The sequence below is a fragment of the Notothenia rossii genome (genome assembly GCF_949606895.1).
Source record: "Notothenia rossii genome assembly, chromosome: 7".
NCBI classification, from domain to species: domain Eukaryota; kingdom Metazoa; phylum Chordata; class Actinopteri; order Perciformes; family Nototheniidae; genus Notothenia; species Notothenia rossii.
The window spans coordinates 26,568,295-26,588,824 of record NC_136905.1 but is presented as its reverse complement, the minus strand read 5'-3'; the positions used below and the strand labels follow the sequence as shown (position 1 = coordinate 26,588,824).

The window sequence follows — 20,530 nt, the reverse complement described above, 5'->3', positions numbered from 1 at the left end:
AATGCTTCGTCTGTGTGCTCTCGGCTGCTTAGTCCGAATTGCCCTCTGTGATGCATTTATTTCCACCTCCTCTGCTGCACGTCCATTCAGCTTTGGGTGGAAGGGAGGAAGGGCTCTGTGGCAGATTTGTAATGTGCGGGCATGGAGGGAAAGGACATTGACTTACAACAGAGGGAACAAAAGTGTTCGCTCGGTGCCAGCTGGGAGTTTCATCATCAGCCGGGAGAGAGAGAGGGCAGGGTGAGAAAGTAAAGTAGAAAGGAAGGAGTGGGAAAGAGAGTGGAAAAAAAGTTATTGGGTGCAGGTTGACATCAATAGCATCCCAAGCAGGGGCACAAATGAGCCGGGCGAGAAGCAGCGCAGCATGGGAGCAGACAGCTGGGGCCCCGCGCCCAATGCCACCGGGGGATTAGCGGGGTTTCAGGATCTGACACAGAGGGGATGAGCGTCATGGGTAGAATAAAGAGCAACGCGAGGATTAGAGAGCTTCCCGACACTCCACCAACACTCATGAAGGGCTTAGAGGGCTATAGATATCACTAATGAATGGACATAGAGAGAGACAGAGGGGTTGGGTTGGGGGGGTCTTTTTCCTTTTATTCAGCCCCGACTCCCCTGCGATGCCACTGTGATTTCTAATGATCATACATTCCACGTACATACATTAAAAGTCAATGAGATCGGGCAACAGAGTAAAACTGCCCGTGTGTTGATCTTCCAACACCAGACAGACATGGCCGCCGTTGACTGCTGTACGTTTGGTTCACGCCAATCTCTGAATTATTCATCTGGAAGTCGTGTTGAAAATGCCAAACATGTATTTGAATATTTGTGCGCCTTTTTGTGTGAGTCTACTGGAAAAAACAGATAGTACTCATTGTGCTATGCATGTGGGTGTGCTACCGGGATGCGTGTAGCCTGTAGGTACTCAATTCTGCATTCAGATGCCGGGTGCGGGGTGATTTGAAGGGCCACACGGCTGTGTCTTGTTTTATAGAAAGGAAATTGCTGCATTTTCTCTCATAAGCAAGAGCGTGTCTTGGATAGGCTAAGCTCCACCGGCCTGTCTGCACAACATCTGCAGCGATTTGACACCAAGATAACCTCTGTGTTTGCCAACACGCCATAGGATTTTCGGAAAATGCAACGCTGAGGTTAAAGTTTGCAGAATATCATCACAATCTGTGAACCCTCAAAATACCTTTCCCCGATTATATGAAGCTCCACTGGGATATCCTGACCAGGAAGGCACGGGGAGATAAGTCTCCCTGTTGTTTAGTAACATGGAGTTATCGTCTCCTCCCTCATTCCCGGAGCTGTGTGTGTTGCACTAATGGAGTCTTTATCATGAAAGAGTTAACTACTTATCACTGCTCCGCTGCTACAGATCAAGAGCACAAATGGATTTGCTGAAGGGGCAGAATGCTCTTTGATGAGCTTCAGACAAAGTTGAATGACATTTGTGGCCACGGTAGGGCCTTGGCTTGCTCGCTTAGCGGTATCTCATACTGTCAGTATACAGGATGGCTGTTTTGAGATAGAAAGTGCTGTAAGAAATGAAACGCATGGCAGAGCTCTTTTTGTCTGCACATACTGTATGTGTCGATGCATCAGAAATAAAAGTACATGGTAGTGGATTTGTCATGTCTGAGGATCAAACAGAGAGTCCAAACATATTCTTATTTTTTCCTTACATATTGGACTCAGTAAACCCAAATTACGCACATCCAAATTGTTTTGGAAATGAAACCTTTGGCACACTGTCCTCCTGGCGTCGCTCTGCGTGCAAACACATAACCCATTCAAGTCCTGCTGTGCCAGAGAGCCACACCGTGTCCCTGTACAGTATCCCACCATTGTCCTTAGAGATCCCCTGAGATAATGAGGAAGGGTATGTGTTTGTGCAGTGTGTGTGTGTGTGTGTGTGTGTGTGTGTGTGTGTGTGTGTGTGTGCGCGTGTGTTCCTTCTATGACTTCTGAACAAAAGGAGTGTATAACATGTTGTATTATGCCTGAGGAACAAATAATATAAAAGCTGTGTATGTGAAGTTGTTTTAATCTACTACACTTGTTGTATTCTGATTGATGTTACACAGAAGAGCTTTGTTGCAATTATATTTTGCTTCTGTTCTCTTGAAAATATAGGTGAATGGAAGAAAAAAAGAGACCCTGCTAGAACTTAATTTCCAAGAAGAAACTCTCATAAGTGAAACATTACAAAACCAATAATATAGTTTTGTGTAATTCCAATGAGGATGATGGTGTGGGCGATTTTCTATAAAACTTTTGTATGAAAGCAAAAATAACAAGGCGTGGAAATTGAACACAGCTTAATTGCTTCTTTGTTATCAACACACTTTGTTAAAAACGGAATGAAGAGCTTTGTTGACAATAAATCTCAAACTCAGACCTTAAAGTGAAGCATTAGCTTTGCGGCAAACACTCGGCTCGGGAAGGCAGCGCTGCTGATCTCATTACCGCCTCCCGATTTCACATTGAGATTTTAATCATCGGCTACAGTATTTCTGATTGATGTGTGCGTTTGAATTAGCGTGTGCGTGAATTGTGTGTGCACATATATCCGTGCACACACAGGGGGTTGTAATACATCTTCGTAATTAGTCTCATAATTATAAGGCAATAAACTGCAGTACACATGGGAGACTGATCCATCTCTGGGATACTGCAATTACCCTGCGAAGATGCGGTGCTGTGACAAATCTCCAGAAGAGGAGCCTTACACTATTCTGCTTAAAACAACATGCAGAACACAGGGTTAGTTCAGTTTTGTGTTTGAATTTGTCGAAACAAAGGTGTTGCATGGTTTATTTGAGTGGACATAGTCTTGGAACCGATAATCCCCTTTAAAACATCAATGTAACTCTGATTTCATTTGAAATTCCAGTCCTGTTGCCACTTCTTTCCCATCACATTATTTTTTTTTCCAAAGGGCTGTCTAGACTGCAATCCCAAGTCTTGAAATGCTGATGCACAACAGCTCGTCTTCGAGTTCTCGTCAATCTGTTCGATGTAGTGATATCACACAGCCTCTGACTGAGTCTAAATTGGCTTTGCTTCCATTAGCTCCAACAGTGCCTCATTATCAGCAGCCAACATCTAGCCTGCAGGGCCAGACCTCTGCTACTCTGCCACCCACCATTTCAAAATCACACACACACACACACACACACACACACACACACACACACACACACACACACACACACACACACACACACACACACACACACACACACACACACACACACACACACACACACACACACACACACACACACACACACACACACACACACACACACACTAATACTTCAATTTTCATGTCTTTGATTAAGTCGGCATGATGTTCACTGTTGCTGCTGCGCACACCTGCTTACATTGCAGACACCCACAAAGGATGATGGGAGGATCATCGACTGGGGACGGAACAGGAAATCAGAGTGATGTTTTGTGATGAAATTAATTAAATATAACATAACTTTAACAGACAACAACCCCCCCCAGATACAAACATATAGTGTATAAAGACTACATCTTCGTGTGCACAGAACAAAAGTTTGCTCACATTTCATGTACATACAGAAAATGTCCCTTGGTGTAACCTTTTCCAAACAACGTGCAGACCTTTTTTCCATTCAACATTAGCGATCACATTCGGAACAATATCATCATGACTTACTCCCACAAAATAATGGATCAGTGGTTGCTAACCTTTGCTTTAAGATCAAAAGAACAAGTTAGGATGAAAGCTTAAGACATTATATATAACCATGTTCATCTTGTGAATTCCTCACCCTAAGTGACTAATGGGGACAACAATATTTGAAATTGGTCCAATATTGAGCGGCAGTGCAGCATCTGGCTCAGTTTTCCTACTGGGCCATTCTGCATCATCATTGTACAGCAACCTAAAGTGTTTATTCTGTCACTTACATGCTACATTTTTATTAGAAATGCGTGAAAACAATATAAAAAGGTGGTTATAGAGAAATGAAATGTTTATGTTTACTTTAGCTTGAAAAAGTTTGTTAATTAAACAAAAGCTACAAACTCCATCTCAATGCATACAGAGATGCTCTTATTGCCGCTAAATCTGCCTACCTCTCCAACATCTTCACTGACCCCTCCCGTAACCCCAGGACCCTCTTCTCCACAGTTAACAAGCTCTTCAAACCCCGTGCTGATAACCTCCCTACTTCTACTTCCGCTACTTGCAGCTCATTCCTCCAGTTTTTCGCAGACAAAATGAACGCAATTAACCACTCCTTCTCAGCTCCATCTGACATACAAGCATCTCCCCCAACCTCCACCATTTCTCCCCCCATCTCCCTTGACCTCCTGATTCCTCCTCCCCAGCGCCACCTCTCCCAGTTCAACCTGGTTACCCCACTTGAAATACTCCATCTGATTGGTTCCTGAAATCCCACAACCTGCTCCCTTGACCCTCTACCCACTCCTCTCCTGAAGTCCTGCCTCCCTGTCCTCTGCCCCTATCTTGCTAATCTTTTCAACTCCTCGCTTTCGCATGGAACCGTCCCCTCTGCCTTCAAAACTGCTGCCGTTACTCCAATCCTCAAAAAACCTGGTCTTGATCCCTCCTCCCTCACTAATTACCGCCCCATCTCCAACCTACCATTCCTCTCAAAAACTCTTGAACGCATTGTAGCCAAACAAATTCACTGCCATCTCCAAACCAACCAGCTTTATGAACCCCTTCAGTCTGGATTTCGTCCTCACCACAGTAAAGAAACTGCACTCGTCAAAGTCCTCAATGACCTCCTCACCTCTGCTGACACTGGTTCCCTCAATATTCTCATCCTCCTCGACCTGAGTGCAGCCTTCGATACCGTGAGCCACAACATCCTGCTCACCCGACTCAGGGACATTGGTATTGAAGGTATTGCACTCAGATGGCTCCAGTCCTACCTCACTGAACGATCCCACTTCATCTGCCTCCTCAACCACTCCTCTGCCACAGCCTCAGTCACCCAAGGCGTTCCTCAAGGATCAGTACTTGGCCCCCTCCTCATCATTTACATCCTGCCCCTCGGTCAGATACTCCGCCACTTCAACCTGGACTTCCACTGCTATGCTGATGACACTCAGATCTACCTCAGCACCAAATCCCTCCATAACCCACCCCTTACCCACATCGATTCCTGTCTGACAGCTATTAAAACTTGGATGCAACATAACCTCCTCAAACTGAACAGCAACAAAACAGAACTCCTCCTAATTGGCTCCAAATCCACCCTCAGCAAGGTCACTAACATAACACTCACCATCGATGGCACCATTGTTTCCCCCTCCAATCAGGCACGCAACCTTGGTGTAATCTTTGACCCCACCCTCTCCCTCGAACCTCACATCCGCCAAACAGTGAAAACCTCATTTTTCCACCTCCGCAATATTTCAAAAATCCTACCCTCTCTCACCCGCCCCGCAGCCGAAAGACTAATCCATGCCTTTATTTCCTCCCGCCTTGACTACTGCAACTCACTTCTTTACGGCATCAGCACTACATCCCTCAACAGACTCCAACGGGTTCAAAATGCAGCTGCACGTCTCCTCACGCATACCAAATCATGGCATCACATCACCCCAGTCCTCAAAGACCTCCACTGGCTTCCTGTCTCCCATTGCATCAACTACAAAATTCTGGTCCTCACCTACAAAGCACTCCACCATTTAGCCCCCCCTTTTCTCACAAACCTTCTCACTCCTTATCAACCCCCACGGTCCCTTAGATCCACCGCAGCCGGACTCCTATCCATTCCCACATCCACACTCTGCAGCTTTGGGGACAGAGCCTTCTCAGTGGCAGCAACTAGGCTCTGGAATTCCCTCCCCCAAGATCTCTGTGACTTTGAGTCCCTCACAGTCTTTCAGTCCCGCCTCAAAACACATCTTTTCAACTCTGTCTACCTGTGAGACTGACCATTGAGCGGCCCGACCAAGCAAGGAGGCAGAGGCAGAACATCCAAAAATATAACCCGGTGTGGGCATTTATTAAAACATTACACACAGCCTCAATCCTGCTGCTGCTGCTGCTGCTGTTGCACGTGGGCCCAGCCTGCAGCCACCAGGATCTCACACCTTTACCAGCCTCCAAACAGACAGGGCAACAGAGCCTAAATACACACCCACACTAATCAAACCAACAGGACACAGGTGAGGGGGGAGCAATTAGACACAGGTGGGGGGGGGAGGAGACAACACAGGGCACCAGGTGAACATAATCAGGAGTAACAGAAAGAACGGGAGGGGGAACACTTTTCAAAATAAAAGACATGTCACAAGGCCCGAAGCCGTCAGACCATAGTGACGAAGTTACCTTCGTCACACTACCCATAAGCCCCCCCATCTCTCAATCAACTTCCTCTTGACTGCCTTTTTATTTTACCATACTTACTTTTTTGCCTGTCCTTGTTTGTCTACCCTCCCTCATATTGTAAAGCGTCTTCTAGTTGTGAAAAGCGCTATATAAATAAAATGCATTATTATTAATTGTATCACGTGACTAGTTGCAGGAAGTTGTATAAATGATGGAAATGAGAGTTAGTGAGAGGAGTGGCAGTGTCCGAGTTGACAGAGGGAAGCTTTGTGTTATCTGAAGGACTTTAAACATTTAGCTGATTCTGACAATGGGGATGCAGTAGACATTGGATTTCAGAAACAGACTTCTAGTGCAAAAATGGTTAGACACAATAACAAACAGACTGGATCAAGTAAAAGGTCAAGGAAAACGTATTCGTAAGTTACCTTTAAATGTCTTGATACCTGTCTTCTGGCTGTCTATTTACTGTACAGGTTTGACTGTCTACTCATCACCATGTTTTCCAAAATACCTAACTATAACTTTAAGGCTTTTGCAGGAAAGACCTATTATACTCCTCCAGACACTTGATAATGATCCCTGACTCTGTAGTTGGTCAAGTGTTTTGTATCTAAAGCATTTACTCCACTGCTTATTTTTCTGTGTGTTGTGCAGGAGGGATAGCACTACTCTTAACCGCAGTCATCTATAATCTGAAAATCATTAGAAAGCATGAGGCACAGTTACCATGAAAGCAGATGTGAGAAGCTCTGAGTCATGGACGTCATAGTGAGTCGACTGAAACTCAAAATATGAAGAGCAAAATATAAGCAAGAAGCTAACAAGGAAAGAGAGCCATAAGGAATAAAGGTATAAAATAATGAGTTGCCTGATTTCTTTATACAGAAAAAGGCCTCAAAAAACCCAGTCCTGTCCCCAACAATTCAACTGACACAAGGGCAGCAACATGGAATTTAAATTTAAAAAGAGTAAGAGTGCCGGGAGGAAGTTGTTAAAAGACAGTCGTGAGGGTATGGCTCTAATTGCCCAAAGAAAAGAGACTGTGAGACAGGGGATTAGTACTCTAGCTTCCAGGTGAAGCCCACTCACAGAACACTGAGCAATGTGGAGCTAATGTGAAGCATCAGCAATTTGGGAATTATAAAAACGTATATGTTGGGATACAGGCATTGGTGAGAAGCAAAGAGGTACATTTACTGAAGTTCTGTACTCAAGAATTTATACTTTTACTCAAAAACATATTATAGGAAAATATTACAATTCTTACTCCACTACGACACTTTTACTACTCTTACATACTACTAAGTAGTTCACAAAACTTTGCTCCACATGATCATAACAGGATATTATAATATTCTATAATAATACAACACTTTTAAAATACCCATCTGCATAATGAGTACTTATACTTATATTTCTATACTTTGACTTAAGTGACATTTTATAACTCCTTTTACTTGTAAGGAGTTTTTTAAGACTGTTTTTTTTCCACTCCTGGTTACAAATAATATAAAAGTTTCCTCTAATTTCTTGATAACAAGCAAAATCCTCTGTATTCAGATGTACAAGAAGAAGAAGAGATACAAAAAATAAAGAGCGCAAAACTGAGGAAGAAAAATTAAGACTTGTATATTTTTTATAGAACTGCAACGGTATAATTGTCATATTTGTACTAGCTTAAATTGTGAGGCATGATTCTCAGCGATGTCCCAGGATAAGATGAAAGCAGATCACTTTTGAATCAGCCTGCTATAAATAATTGAAGGGACAAACAGGTCGGAGTGCTTGAAGGCAACAATTCTCAGGCACGTCTGAGTATGGTTTAACAACCACTCTAGAGCCTCCCATCCCTCTCTTTCTTTTACTTTTAATGGCCCATTCATCCATCACCATCCACAGGAACAGGGTCAGTTTATATGAAGCTCTCCTCGGGCCCTTCCTTGTTGTCTGGCTCTGCTTATGTAAACCAGACAGCCTCGGCTGAGCGGATACGACAGCTCAAACTAGAATAGAGCCTGGTCCCATTCTGACGAGCCCCACATCAGCTCCCGTTGTCTAATAACTCACTTTTTCCTCTATTCTGAACAAATCAAAGATACTCTTCTTACATCCTCTTACAAAGCTCCTTACACAAGATGCCTTCGTTTTTCCTTATTCGTGTTTCCTTGTTATTTCCTTTGAGCCGTCATGATGTCTTTAAAGTGATCTTTTCTAAACTCAGCAATTCCCCCGCTGTTTACAGAGGCTATACTTTCACAGCCTATTGCTCAGTCCTACGGAACCAAATTTGTCAAGGAAAGTGAAAGAAAGCACAAAGGAAGGGAGCATTGGTCACCCGCCTGTATTTGTGGTATAGCATGCAACCTAAACTTAATTGTTGTGCAGTTGAAAAAGTAGCAGGTGCAGCACAAACTGTGAAACTAGCTTATGGGAATGTTGCTTTAAAGAAGGAGAGAAAACCCAGCGCTCCATGGAACTGGGAGGGAATGAAATTTGTTATTGTGCGGCTGAAAAAACAAACAGTCGTCCCACGCCGGGACATGAAAGAATCACAGTGTGAATCTAACAGTACATACAGGTCAGTCCAAGCCAAAGCAGTTGGAGTCCATTTCAATGATTAACCCAATGTTGGGGATGGTGCTTGAAGTAAAGTTTACAGTGAAAAGGTGGGGGGAAAAAGTTTTGTGAGATGCAGCTCTCTGGATCAATAACCGTAAATGAATGCAGTGTAGTTAATTTTGGAGATTCATTAGGCTATTCTCTCACTAATTCACAGGAAATGGAAGGGTCTCTCCAAACACATGATTCAGGTGAGTGGGCAGTGAAAGTGGCCTTACAAACAAAAAGCCTGCAGCTCTCTGTTCATGCGATGATGTATGTAGGTGTATTTTGAGGAAACGATTGAATATTTTTAAAGGTGAAGTGTTAAAGGGACAGTTCAGAACCAAATGAAAAATACATATCTTTCCTTCTTCCTGTTATCCTATTTATCATAAAGATTGTTATGGTCTGAGTTCCTGAGGGTTGGAGATATCTTCTGTAGAGATGTCTGCTTCTCCTTCAATATAATGAAGATTATATGCTCAAAGGAAATACATCTGAAAAACTAAAAAGAGAGAAAATACTTACTACAAGAAACGGCTCACAACAAGGTCTGGATTATCTTGAGTAACCGGGTAGAGATTTCTCGCTGTGGAGATCCTCTCTATGGCCGGTATCTCCAAAACTCTGCATCTAACACCAAAGCAATCTAGATTGATATACTTCGGACTACAGGGAAGTGGCCTGATTATCAGAGTATCATACTGTTAACATCATTGCTGACATGGCGCTGCTTATGAAGGGCTGATGTCATCTTGATAATCTGTTTTATTACCTTATAAACACACTCTCTCTCTCCCAGCAGGCATTCATAAATCCTGCTCTGTGCTGCTCAAAGAGGATATTGGCAAAAACTTTAGCTGTTTTGCTATTTGAGCAGCCAAAGTGGCAATCTTAAACAATCCCTGAGGTGTGGTTCATACAGTAACAAGTCGAACACGAAACTTGAAATTGCCAAATGTCCTCAAACTATCTATTTTTGAGCTCCTCTGTGTTTGTCCCACATGGATAACAATCTAGCTGTGGCTCGAGGCCACGTCTAAAGTACACTCCCACTTCCTGTAGGCCTGTCAGATAGAATCTCCTCATGAGCACACTCCTCATAAATTCAGACATGTTTGTGTGTGGGAAGAAGTTTTTGTAGATAATGACATTTTGTAAACATGGGGTGGGTTTGATTTGAGCACTGGCGCGTCCCCAGCTTCTGTAATGATGCCAGTTTTGCCTGAAGGCTGTGGGCTTTCCTCCGAAGGAAACATGACAGACTCACCGGCCAAAAGGCTGACGTGAATGAGCCAACATATCAAAAACCCAAAGCTTCCCCTGGTTACACTCGTTTTGTGTCATAGTAAAGAGGGCTGCCTCACACTCTCACAAGTCCCATCTTATTTGGTTAGAGATCACACTGGTGGCCTTTTTTTCTGGAGTCATTACACGTTTAATCTGGGATGCACTGGCTCAGCTTTCTCCGGCAATAGTACTGAATTTGAGATTGTCAGTGTAAGCTAAATTAAACACACCCTGCGGAGATTTTGCATCTAGGAATGTGATGTTGGTCTCTGTTTTGTTTGGTCAGTTCACACAATTCGGTTCATCCATAGTTAACAAAGAAGATTAGAATTGCTACAATTAGATATTGCATGATACTCAAGCTCAAATAAATACTTTATGTTTTGGTGTGTATCACAACAACAAAACTCTTTCCAGATTTCGTAGGAAAAGAAACAGCACAATAAAGCCATATTTAGATTAATATTCACTCAGCTGACAGCTTGATGGCTTTTTCTTAGCTGAGTGTTTATTATGTACCAGCTTTTCATAGCTCAGAGAAAATCAAATTGAACCTATATGACGGAAGAATAATTCCATTTCAGCTTTGTCACACAAAATGAAAAATTAAAGTTAATATGTCATATTAAGCCACTATACTGGCAGCTGCTTTAACATTGTGTGCTTAGCCCAAAACTGCAGAGATTGTATTGGTGCTAAAAATGATTTTCATAAATATGTATCTCAAACACACACACTTTAGATTCCATCACTGTGGCAAACCACAGAGGAATTGATGAAATGCTAATGTGTCCGGCAGCTTTCTTATTTGGTACCTGATGACGATCCTGCTTTAGGTCCAGTGGGACTCCCGCAGCAAAATAAGTATGGTATTATCTCCATGCAAATATCACCAGAGGAGAGCAAACCGGCAGAGAGAGTGATCGACCGACTGGCTATGAGGGAGTCATCAGCTTCCTCTGAAACGCAGGGGAAAAAACAAGATGTCTCACAGTTCAAAACAACCTCAGAGCCAACTGTAATTTCCGGCGCAGCCTCTAAGTGTGAGCAGGCCTATTTATTATTTGACATTACTTCAACTATATTTAACATAATAGGTATCTCAATTGTGCATCTACTTCCGGTTGTTGATATATAATATATTTTCATGGACCATTTCTTATGACAATCTTAAACTCACATTTTTATCCTACATAAATGCGGTCTGTATCTTCATAAAAAATAGATTTGGAAGCATGAATATTGAGCCAATTTGTGGGTGTAACGATTTAAAACTGCACTTTTGACCGATATTTAATTAATGGCTGTAATTCCAGCAGGAGGAGGGAAAGCCATGGGTGAGCAACACTCTTAACCTGCGGCTAAACTTTAAAAAATGACTTCTCGTCAGTCAGCAGAGGTGTAAATAAAGCAAAATGTGCAGCAATGTTGGAACACAACCAAACAAAACAATGCTGGCATTTAAGAGTCATGCTACCTTTCCGGAGAATCATGAAATGATTCATTTGCACTGTGCCAGCATTGCCATACATCTTTTTATTAATTTTTTTAAAAAGGTAAAAGTTGCAATCCTTCACTAAAAAGAGAAAAATACTGTTCAAATATATATATATATATATATTTATTTCCATATACCTTCATACAAACATATTCTTTTCAAAAAAATAAACTGTTGAAAGGGGTGAATCAGTAAAAGTGCACAGTCGTAGTGTCCACAGAGTATTCAAAGGGTGGGTAAAGCTGTGTCATGATTGGATAAAAAGCAACAGAAGGGAATCCTCAAGGTTCACACAATAACAAAAATACATAGCCGTCTCATCTATTGATCTCCATCACCTGAGTTTCAAGTGCTATCAGCACTCACACAGAGATTCCTTGGATTAGAAAGATAATTATGGGCAATTAAATTCTTCAACCCCAAATGATTAGCCTGCAGGTGCAGCTCTGATAATGTATCCATCACTCCCTTAAGGTTCAGTATGTATGATCACATTTTAAAGAGGGGGTGGACATGACAGTGTTTTCGATGTGAATCAAATGTTGTTTTCACGCTTGTATCTGCTTTGCTAATGCACTTGAGCATGAAACAAGAATCAACCCTGATTTCAGGGGGAAATTATTAATTGTAACACCCTCTGAGGATGTGCTTGAGTGGCACATGCACCCAAGCCCCCAGACATAGCTCTTATTGGACTGACTGCTTTGTTTTCCAGCGTGAAAAGTTTGCATTTTCCACTGTCAGTTGGCAAAATAGTCCTCTTTGATTTCATTTGTTGTGTTCAAGTGGTTGGCCAGCTCTTGCATCACAGCATCTTTGCCAATCTGATCGTTCCTCCTCTTTTCCATGATCACGTCCTCCAAGCTCTGAAACTCCAGGACGTGATTCTTCTTCTCCGAAAAGAGTAACTTTAACCTGTACGGCTGCTTTCCTATCCTTATCTCCCCTCCGATTTTAAACTCCCGTTTGCCAAAGCGGCACCAGGCGGCAAAGCACTCAGAGTTCCTCCAGTACAGCTCTCTGTCTCTGGACCCAACATGGTCCAGGGCGTTACGCACGATCACCTCCGGCGGGAGCGCAGAGTACCTGTAGAGGCCGTTCACTATCCTGCCTTTTTTGCCTTGGCTCACATCGGTGAGAAAGTTGTTCTTGATCTCCGCCCGGTGCAGATGAACCACCTGGAAGTCCCCGACGTACACAGCCCATTGGGGATACTGTCCGGTGTTCAAAAACTCCAGCAGGTCTCCGGGTCTGCACTTGTTCAGGAGACTTTCCGCGGAGTGGGTCTCAGCTCCGGTGTTTGTCTCGTACACGCACTCCTCCCGGTAGAAGATCGAGCACTCCAGCTGGTCTCCGGGGTCGAAGGGCTTCTCCTCGTGGTTCACCATGTTTTTCTCCGATGAAAAGCGGTCCAGATTCTCGTCCTGGTCGTCGTCATCGTTGGAGAAAATGTAAGAGACGCCGATCCTCGGTCCGTTGTCGTCCGGTTCGAACCCATTTGGGTCCGATGTTGGCACCTCTGCGTAATTTAAATGCGTTAGTTTCTCCACCTGGTTCCCCATGAAAGGTGACAGGTGGATGAGAGGAGGTAGAGCTGAACACAGAAACAGGATCCACCTGTTTTCACCGGGGAGGAGACACGGAGAGAGGCGCAGTGTTGTGCCGCGTCTTAACTAAATCCAATGTATCCAGTAATCCATGTCCGGCTGTATAGATCCTCCGTTTGAACACCAACTGCGCCACCCTGTATAAATAAACAAGAGTAGCTCAAACAAGGAGTTCAAAGCACATCAAACCAACCTGCAAGTCAAACTATTATACAGAGCTCTCCCAACAGGTGTGACCTGACACACCTGTTGCCTCACCGTTTTTACAGCTGGATACTTTTTACTGCACAGTACTGAGGCTAGTGATCGCACAGTGCAATATCACTACACTTGTTGTCATGTTGAAGCTGTTGTACTCTACATTTGGTCCGGTTCTTTTTCAGTAAACTCTCTAGAGAGTAGGCTCACCTGCAGTTCAGCTCCCTCCTGTTGTCACATCGGTAAAATGAACCGGAATGAGAGTGTATGTGCTGGCGGAGCTGCTTCCTGTGTGTGGCTGTAGTCTGTGCTGTCTGAAGTATGAACCACAGCGAGTGTTGCAGCGAAACTCACCCGGGGACTGCTGGGAGGTGTTGGCTTTTAAAGCGACAGTACGCCTTTTTACCTCATTTACATATCCGGTGGTACTTTCTCAAAATAAATTATACATTATCAGAAACAAAGGTGCGAATAACTCAAATATCTTAATTGGAAACGTGGGTCTACTACAGTGTTGAAATACTATGTTAAAAGAAGAAGTCATGTATCCATGTAAGTAGAAGTACAAAAGCATCACAAATAAAAAGTAAATAGAGCGGCCCATTTCAGAATAATTTATGTATAATTGTTGTATATGATATTTATTGATGCATTAATGTGTTCATCACTTCAATGTTGCACTTGGTAAAAGCATAGACTGTATAAAAAAGGTGTCATTGTTTTGAATTACTATATATTGCTTGGTAGCTTCACCTATACTCATACATGATGATTTATTAGTTGATTTATATTTTTGAAATGTTAATCTAATGTGCAAAGTAGCTGACTAGAGCTGTGAATAAATGTAGTGGAGTACAATATTAATTGCTGGCAAATTATAGTGGAGTAGAAGTTTAAATGAGCATTTCATGGAAGTTCTCAAGTACAAGCACCTGAAAGTCATACTAGAATGTGGCCCACCACTGATAAAAACAATACAAAACAACTGGCAGACTTTATAATATTATGTTAAGGCGTTTACTAAAATAAAATAATGTAATTGGTTCAATATAATTAGCACATTTTTTTATTGGATGAAAGTAATATAATAAAATGTGAATGCATTTTGTTGGAGCCTATAATACTTTTAAAATAAAAAGTGTATTATTAGGTCAGGATAAACCCAGTACCACACAAACGATCTGGAGTTTATACATTGATGTGATCAATGCATTGCTTTTTCTTTAGGTGAAGGATAATCCTTAAACTCAAAAACATATAGCAGTAAGCATGCAGTGTGTTTGGTTTATACTTCCACATCTTTAAATAAAAAGAGCAGTTTACATTGAATTCTAACTAAAAAGGTGCAGCCCATGAAGAAAACTTAATTTGGGAGATAAAAAAAAAAAATTGGAACTTTCATGAACAAAGAAGCATGTACATCCTGTATCAAGGACAGAAAGACAATGAATGATTTAGTGCAGGGAAAAGTCATTAAGAACCCTTTCTCATGACATTCTCCCCTTTGTTATCAACACTGGGTAATACGTTTCAGCCAATCATTGTTCCAGTTAATTATTAACTTATTATATATTTCCATACTCTGGAAGCTGTCTGCTATGATGAAATGAGCTTTAAAATGAGAAATCTGCTTAACAAGTACAAGCTTTTTACATTGTAAAAGGATTTGTGATGTAATTGGAGGATTAGTATCTCAAAGAAAAAGAATGCTACTGATTGAAACTAAATTCTGTTCAAACCTAGACTTTTTTTATTTGATCTAATTAAATGTGCTGCTAAACTGAGGGTATACATATTAATTGAATTACATTATTCCACGACATTTGAGGTTATGTCCTTTTAAACAATCAGATACAACGTTATACAATAATATTCAAACTGACTTTAAAATTATAGTTTTATTCCATATCTGAACCTGATGCCAGCGGAGAAATGTTAGTATATCTTAAATGCACTCTGACTATATCAAACTTTTCAGCAGACTTGTCATATAAAAGGCACAGGTGTTATTAATAACCAGAACTATTCAAGTGTCTCAGGAAGTCATGAGGCACACTAGCAGGACCCTGCGACCAAAGCAGCTAACCACAAGTCAGCCATCATTCAGTTCATTTGACACCTGTGTTTTAATACTGTGACATGTCAAAATATGTGAAAAGGCATAATCCAAGTTTGCAACTCAAGAATAGGAACACAGGAGTCCTAATCATACAAGACTTACATAATGCTATTAGCAGTACTTTCTTTAAAGGTCTGGTATTATGTGCAATTAACTAAGTCTATAGGAGCTGGTTTTAATCCCTTTAAAAGAGGCAGGTCAATTTACCCATAAAATAATAACCCAGACTTCTTCTTTTAATGGGTGTCATACTATTTGGATTTAGCCCATACAAAGCAGTGTGAGAAAAGAGTACCAGCTTCAGCTGAGACCCTGCTGTTCCCCCCTCCTCTCCATCCAGGACTCATATGCCAACAAGTGAGGCTATGTTCTCTTCCTGCCAGAGGGTACAATCTTCCTTGGACATGCCACACATGGAGGCTTACAGTGTCTCAGGCAGCCATTACACCTTCTTCTCTGAGCAGATGAATGTGAATTCCTGATCAAACAAAGCAAGCCTCTATGGGGAATCGATTGGGAGGCTTTTCTTCTCCTCGGCATGGAATGTCTGTATAATGTTGAGATTGAATTTCTGAGGATATTTACAGCTCTGCCTCCCTCCAAAGAAGCAGCTTAATGGCTCAGCCTGTGATGCGCTGAATGCAATGCTGATGCGTGTTTGCGTGCACTTCCCATAAATTGAACCCTTGTTGTTAAATTACCTGTGACTTCACATGTTGTTCAGTAAACAAGATGAGCTTTGCCGAATGCCAATGCGAAATCAAGTAGAGTGTGGAAATGAATGAGTCAACATTGTAGACAATTTGTTGCCAGTTAATGTTCATTGGCGAAATGCTCTGAGTGCTGTGTGACGCACACTTCGGAGAAGAAGCGCAATTAAATACTTTTTATAAGGCCTGATGCAAGGTTATTAAAAGATTAGCTTCACCTAGTTCCATCTTAACACAGCCTTTGTTTGTTTTTATTTGGAACAAAGACCCTTCACAGGAATAGCATGCAGGAAAGGGATTTAATCTCATAAGTACAAACTGCAGTCTCACAAATGTCGTAGAATGGTTTGTTTATGGCACATTCACAAAAGTGATTTGGAGGAAATTAATTTAGTAGATCTAGTATCCTACTTCAGTTATCTGTGAAAATAAACAGTTATTTATAAAATAGTGATAAGTCAAATTTAAACATGAATTAAATGTTTCTTCATGATTTGAATTCAATGTACATAGGCTCACTAACTTCAGGCTAAAATGAACCATGCCTGGATTTATAGTTAGTGGATACAAGTCTCCAAACATCCTTTCAGCATACCTGAAGCTGATAATTAAAGAACCCCAGATAAGTGTCTTTCCAACAATAATCATGTGTCCTCATGCAGACACTGCTCTCTTGTGGTTCTGCCGACTTACTGCATCAGGTAAAGGTACCATACTCCCAATTATAAATGCAAGCTCTGTATTAAATGTGTATGAAAAGATCTTCAGCTTTATTTAAATTCAAAACACTGGAGTACAAAAAGATTCTTCCCTTGGAATAAAAGTCCTCAGTTCTTAGATTCTAAACTAGTGGCAGGGTTGCCGACTGAGGTATAAAATCTAAATGTACATTTTCCACAAGCATCAGCAGGTCAGAACTGAGTAAAAGATTCAACAACATATTCCTTTCTTATAAACAAATAATCACCATGGCACAGGTATAATGATGAATGCCAAATCAAATATAAAGAAAAGTACTACGTCCGGTTGCCGCTTGTCTTCTTGCTCTGGATCTTCCTCCTCAGGATCTGGTCAGGAATCAGATCTGACTGTTTCACATCTGTATTCCCACAGCCCACCACAGGACAACTATAGACAACAACAATATTATTCAAAGAGTATCCAAACACACAAATAGAATATGCAAATTAACACAAAGCGCACAAATATCCACATTGATACTGACAGACACTTGAGGGACAACAACATGTGGCCGAGTACTGCAGCATTTAATCAGTTCTAAACTTAATCGCAATATGGGAGGCCTCTTGAGTATTGTAGCTATAATTGTGGATAAAGTGGAGCCGCAGTGGGGACTCCAGACAATAGGCAGGTGTCTAAGAAAACAACATAGACAGGCAATGGGAATTCATCAGCGTTTCTTTACAAGCCGCTACATTTAATTTATTTCTGACATCAAAGCAGTGTCATAAAGAAAATATGAGTTAAGGCAGATTGCTTGTCCCTCGCTAGCACGCAGCGATGTATAGAATAGAACCTGACTCAACTTTCTAACAGTCCTCTAAGGGAGAGCGTCTTACCGGCAATTCTTTTTCTGGCTGTGTCTTGCTTTGATCATTGCCAGTATGGCCCCTTCATCATAGTGGTGATTACACTCCTTGTTCCTCATCGGGTTCACCATATCCACCTTGAAAGCACATTCACAGTGGATTGTTATATGATACATATACAAAGAAACACAACTTTAGCCACTAAAACGTCAAATCAATGTGGTCTTTTATGGCTGAAGATACTGAAACAAGTGTGTTATTGTAGGGAATTAGGAAGAGTTGTAATAATACAATTTAAATGAGTAAGAATAAGACATTAGGAGGCTGGAAAAGTCTACCTGTGTGAGTGGGCAGGTGAAGTTCACTTGGGTTTGTGTGACAGCGATGTCTTCATCCAGCTCCTCCATGTTCTCTGCCGTCTCTTCGTTGCCTGAAATATATTATACATACAGTCAGTTTCCACATTTCTAGATAAATGATGACCTGGATCAATGACAATATGTCCCACATAGATAATACATTCAGAGCTAATTTTGCATGTTATTTTAATGCCAAAACAAATATAATTTAGCTTCAAAAATATACCAGTGTCCACATGAAGGAGTTAATGTTTGCCCCATTTCACCATCTTTCATCAAATCTCACTTTAAAGTAACACACATAGTCTAGGGTATTAAAAAACATGATGCATCCTTGCACTCTTCCACGCAGTGATGCAATGGTCCAGCCAATAAGGTAACACTTCAGTCTTTAGGAGAGCAAAATGTAAGCTTTATTAATGTCTTCATCAATATGAACATGAAGTGATTTAGCAATCATATGATTACCAATTATGATGATTGATGGATTAGAGCTTCACAGAATACAAAATAATATGTTGACTGCAAATGACATTATCTCATATAACCATTTCTGTTCACACCCTAAAATATGTTTCCATCCACAATGCATCTTTTGGGAATGAATCAGACTGGGAGATTAACATTGGTGAAGCAGCAACTTCCCTTATAGCGTCTACAGAAAACAATATGGCCGTGTCAAAGTGTGGCCATGTGTTTAATAAGGGGTCACATAGGGACACTTAAAGAGCAGAAAATAACTGCTACAGGGTGACAGGCAAACATAATTATTCAGCAGTAAACAAAGGGAGTTTAAAATTAGGCTAATTATTACGAAATAAGGACCCAATAATTCTGTCTGTCCTTGGCTCAGATTCCCTCCTGCAAGCACAGCTATCATCAAAGTATTTTATAATTCCTAACTTTATTTCATTGAGAAGATCAATTCTGATTATTTCTCCTCTATTTCCAGGTCGTACCTTGGTTCAGAGTGTTCTTGATGCCGTCCTTGAAAGCCACGACTTTCTGGTGTTTCTGCAGCTCAGCGTCAGAGAGCAGGGCTGTTCTCTCTGTGAAGCGCTCCTTCACCGTGGCAGACAGGCTGAACATGGCCTCTGGCTGCTGTGAGGTCACCTACAGAATTAAAGGTAGGTTAGTATGCAGAGTCAACTTCAGAGTTTCTCCCTGATATCCAGAAAACCCCCATCACCTTGATATTTGGACTTGCCACTCCAAAAGATCTGGTTGTGCACAGCGTAGCACAAGCTAGCATGAGTAAGCTTCCAAAGAACTAATCATCTTTATGCACTTTCCTTACATCTAAGCCCTTATCTCAGTAATGCATCTTGAGGATCACCGGATCATTTAGTGTAAAGGGCTAAGGGTGTTTTCCTCTTATGTGATTAGACCAGGCCAGATTGCTCTCACCTCTCCTGTGACTTGTTGCACTATATCAACAAAGCAGTTAATCTCCCTGTCCAGTTTGGCACACTCCAGAATCATGGCTTCCATCTCTTCGATGCCAGGGTTCGTCTCTTCACCTGTAGTTTAGCAGCACACAACATGAGGGACAACATTTTCAGATTATCTACTTGAGTAAAAGTAACAACAACACACTACAAATGTACTAGGTTACCCGTAAAAGTCTTGCATACAAAATTGTGTTGACATTTTACAAACAAACACATGTATTAAAAGTTCAGGCAGTAGGTTCACAGTATGCCTAATGCAGGCATATTATTATATTTGACTATGATCACCAATACATTAACATGTAAGTGGTATGAACTGTTCAACGTGGAGCTAATTTGCTACTACTAATGCTAATTCAAAACAAAAAATCGTGGGTAAGGCCCTAGTGTAAAACACATAGACTGTATGTATAAAATAGAGCTATTGAAGAAGGAGCAGCAAAGCTAGTGACAGCACAACACTACTGAGTGTACTTGTATTTGTTACCAAGAGATTCCGCCAGGTCTATAGCCACATCTGTCACTATGACCATTGTGGTCCCGATCTCCTCCCGACAGGACTGCAGACTCGACAGTGTTCCGCGTACGGTGCTGAGAGACATTACGAAGGATGACTGATATTCCCAACAACACAAAGTGTAGCTACGTTATCCTAGCTTGCCAACCGTACCTGCAGCATACCCGATACGTTTGGGCTAAAAAACAAAAACAAGGCTCTGGCTAAAACTAATCACCCGCGAAAACTGTACACAAAACAGTACTTATGGCTAAGCTAAGGTCCCACTTCCG

At 41.6% G+C, this 20,530-nt stretch overlaps 2 protein-coding genes across 2 annotated transcripts; both read right to left on the bottom strand.

Moving 5' to 3' along the window:
* Positions 1–11,852: 11,852 nt before the first annotated feature.
* On the bottom strand, positions 11,853–14,187 carry lratd2b (LRAT domain containing 2b). Its single transcript, XM_079641077.1, has 2 exons — positions 13,763–14,187; positions 11,853–13,491 (listed from the first exon to the last, which is right to left on the bottom strand). Exon 2 carries the CDS (start codon positions 13,307–13,309, stop codon positions 12,488–12,490), a length of 822 nt encoding a protein of 273 aa, XP_079497203.1. The 5' UTR covers positions 13,310–13,491; positions 13,763–14,187; the 3' UTR covers positions 11,853–12,487.
* A 2,936-nt stretch (positions 14,188–17,123) lies between these two features.
* On the bottom strand, positions 17,124–20,514 carry nsmce2 (NSE2 (MMS21) homolog, SMC5-SMC6 complex SUMO ligase). The gene is made up of 6 exons (XM_079641078.1): positions 20,229–20,514; positions 19,698–19,810; positions 19,250–19,403; positions 18,270–18,361; positions 17,962–18,068; positions 17,124–17,509 (listed from the first exon to the last, which is right to left on the bottom strand). The coding sequence occupies exons 1-6, from the start codon at positions 20,341–20,343 to the stop codon at positions 17,398–17,400; spliced, it is 693 nt and encodes a 230-aa protein (XP_079497204.1). The 5' UTR covers positions 20,344–20,514; the 3' UTR covers positions 17,124–17,397.
* Positions 20,515–20,530: the final 16 nt, after the last annotated feature.

Bases quoted from the DNA above. Each gene is read 5' to 3' on its own strand.
- nsmce2 (XM_079641078.1), bottom strand. From the start codon at position 20,343: ATGTCTCTCAGCACCGTACGCGGAACACTGTCGAGTCTGCAGTCCTGT. The intron at 19,811-20,228 runs GTAACAAATACA...GCTAAACTACAG, and splicing joins AGACCTGGCGGAATCTCTTG to GTGAAGAGACGAACCCTGGC. The intron at 18,069-18,269 runs GTAGACTTTTCC...TGTGCTTTCAAG, and splicing joins TCACCTGCCCACTCACACAG to GTGGATATGGTGAACCCGAT.
- lratd2b (XM_079641077.1), bottom strand. From the start codon at position 13,309: ATGGGGAACCAGGTGGAGAAACTAACGCATTTAAATTACGCAGAGGTG.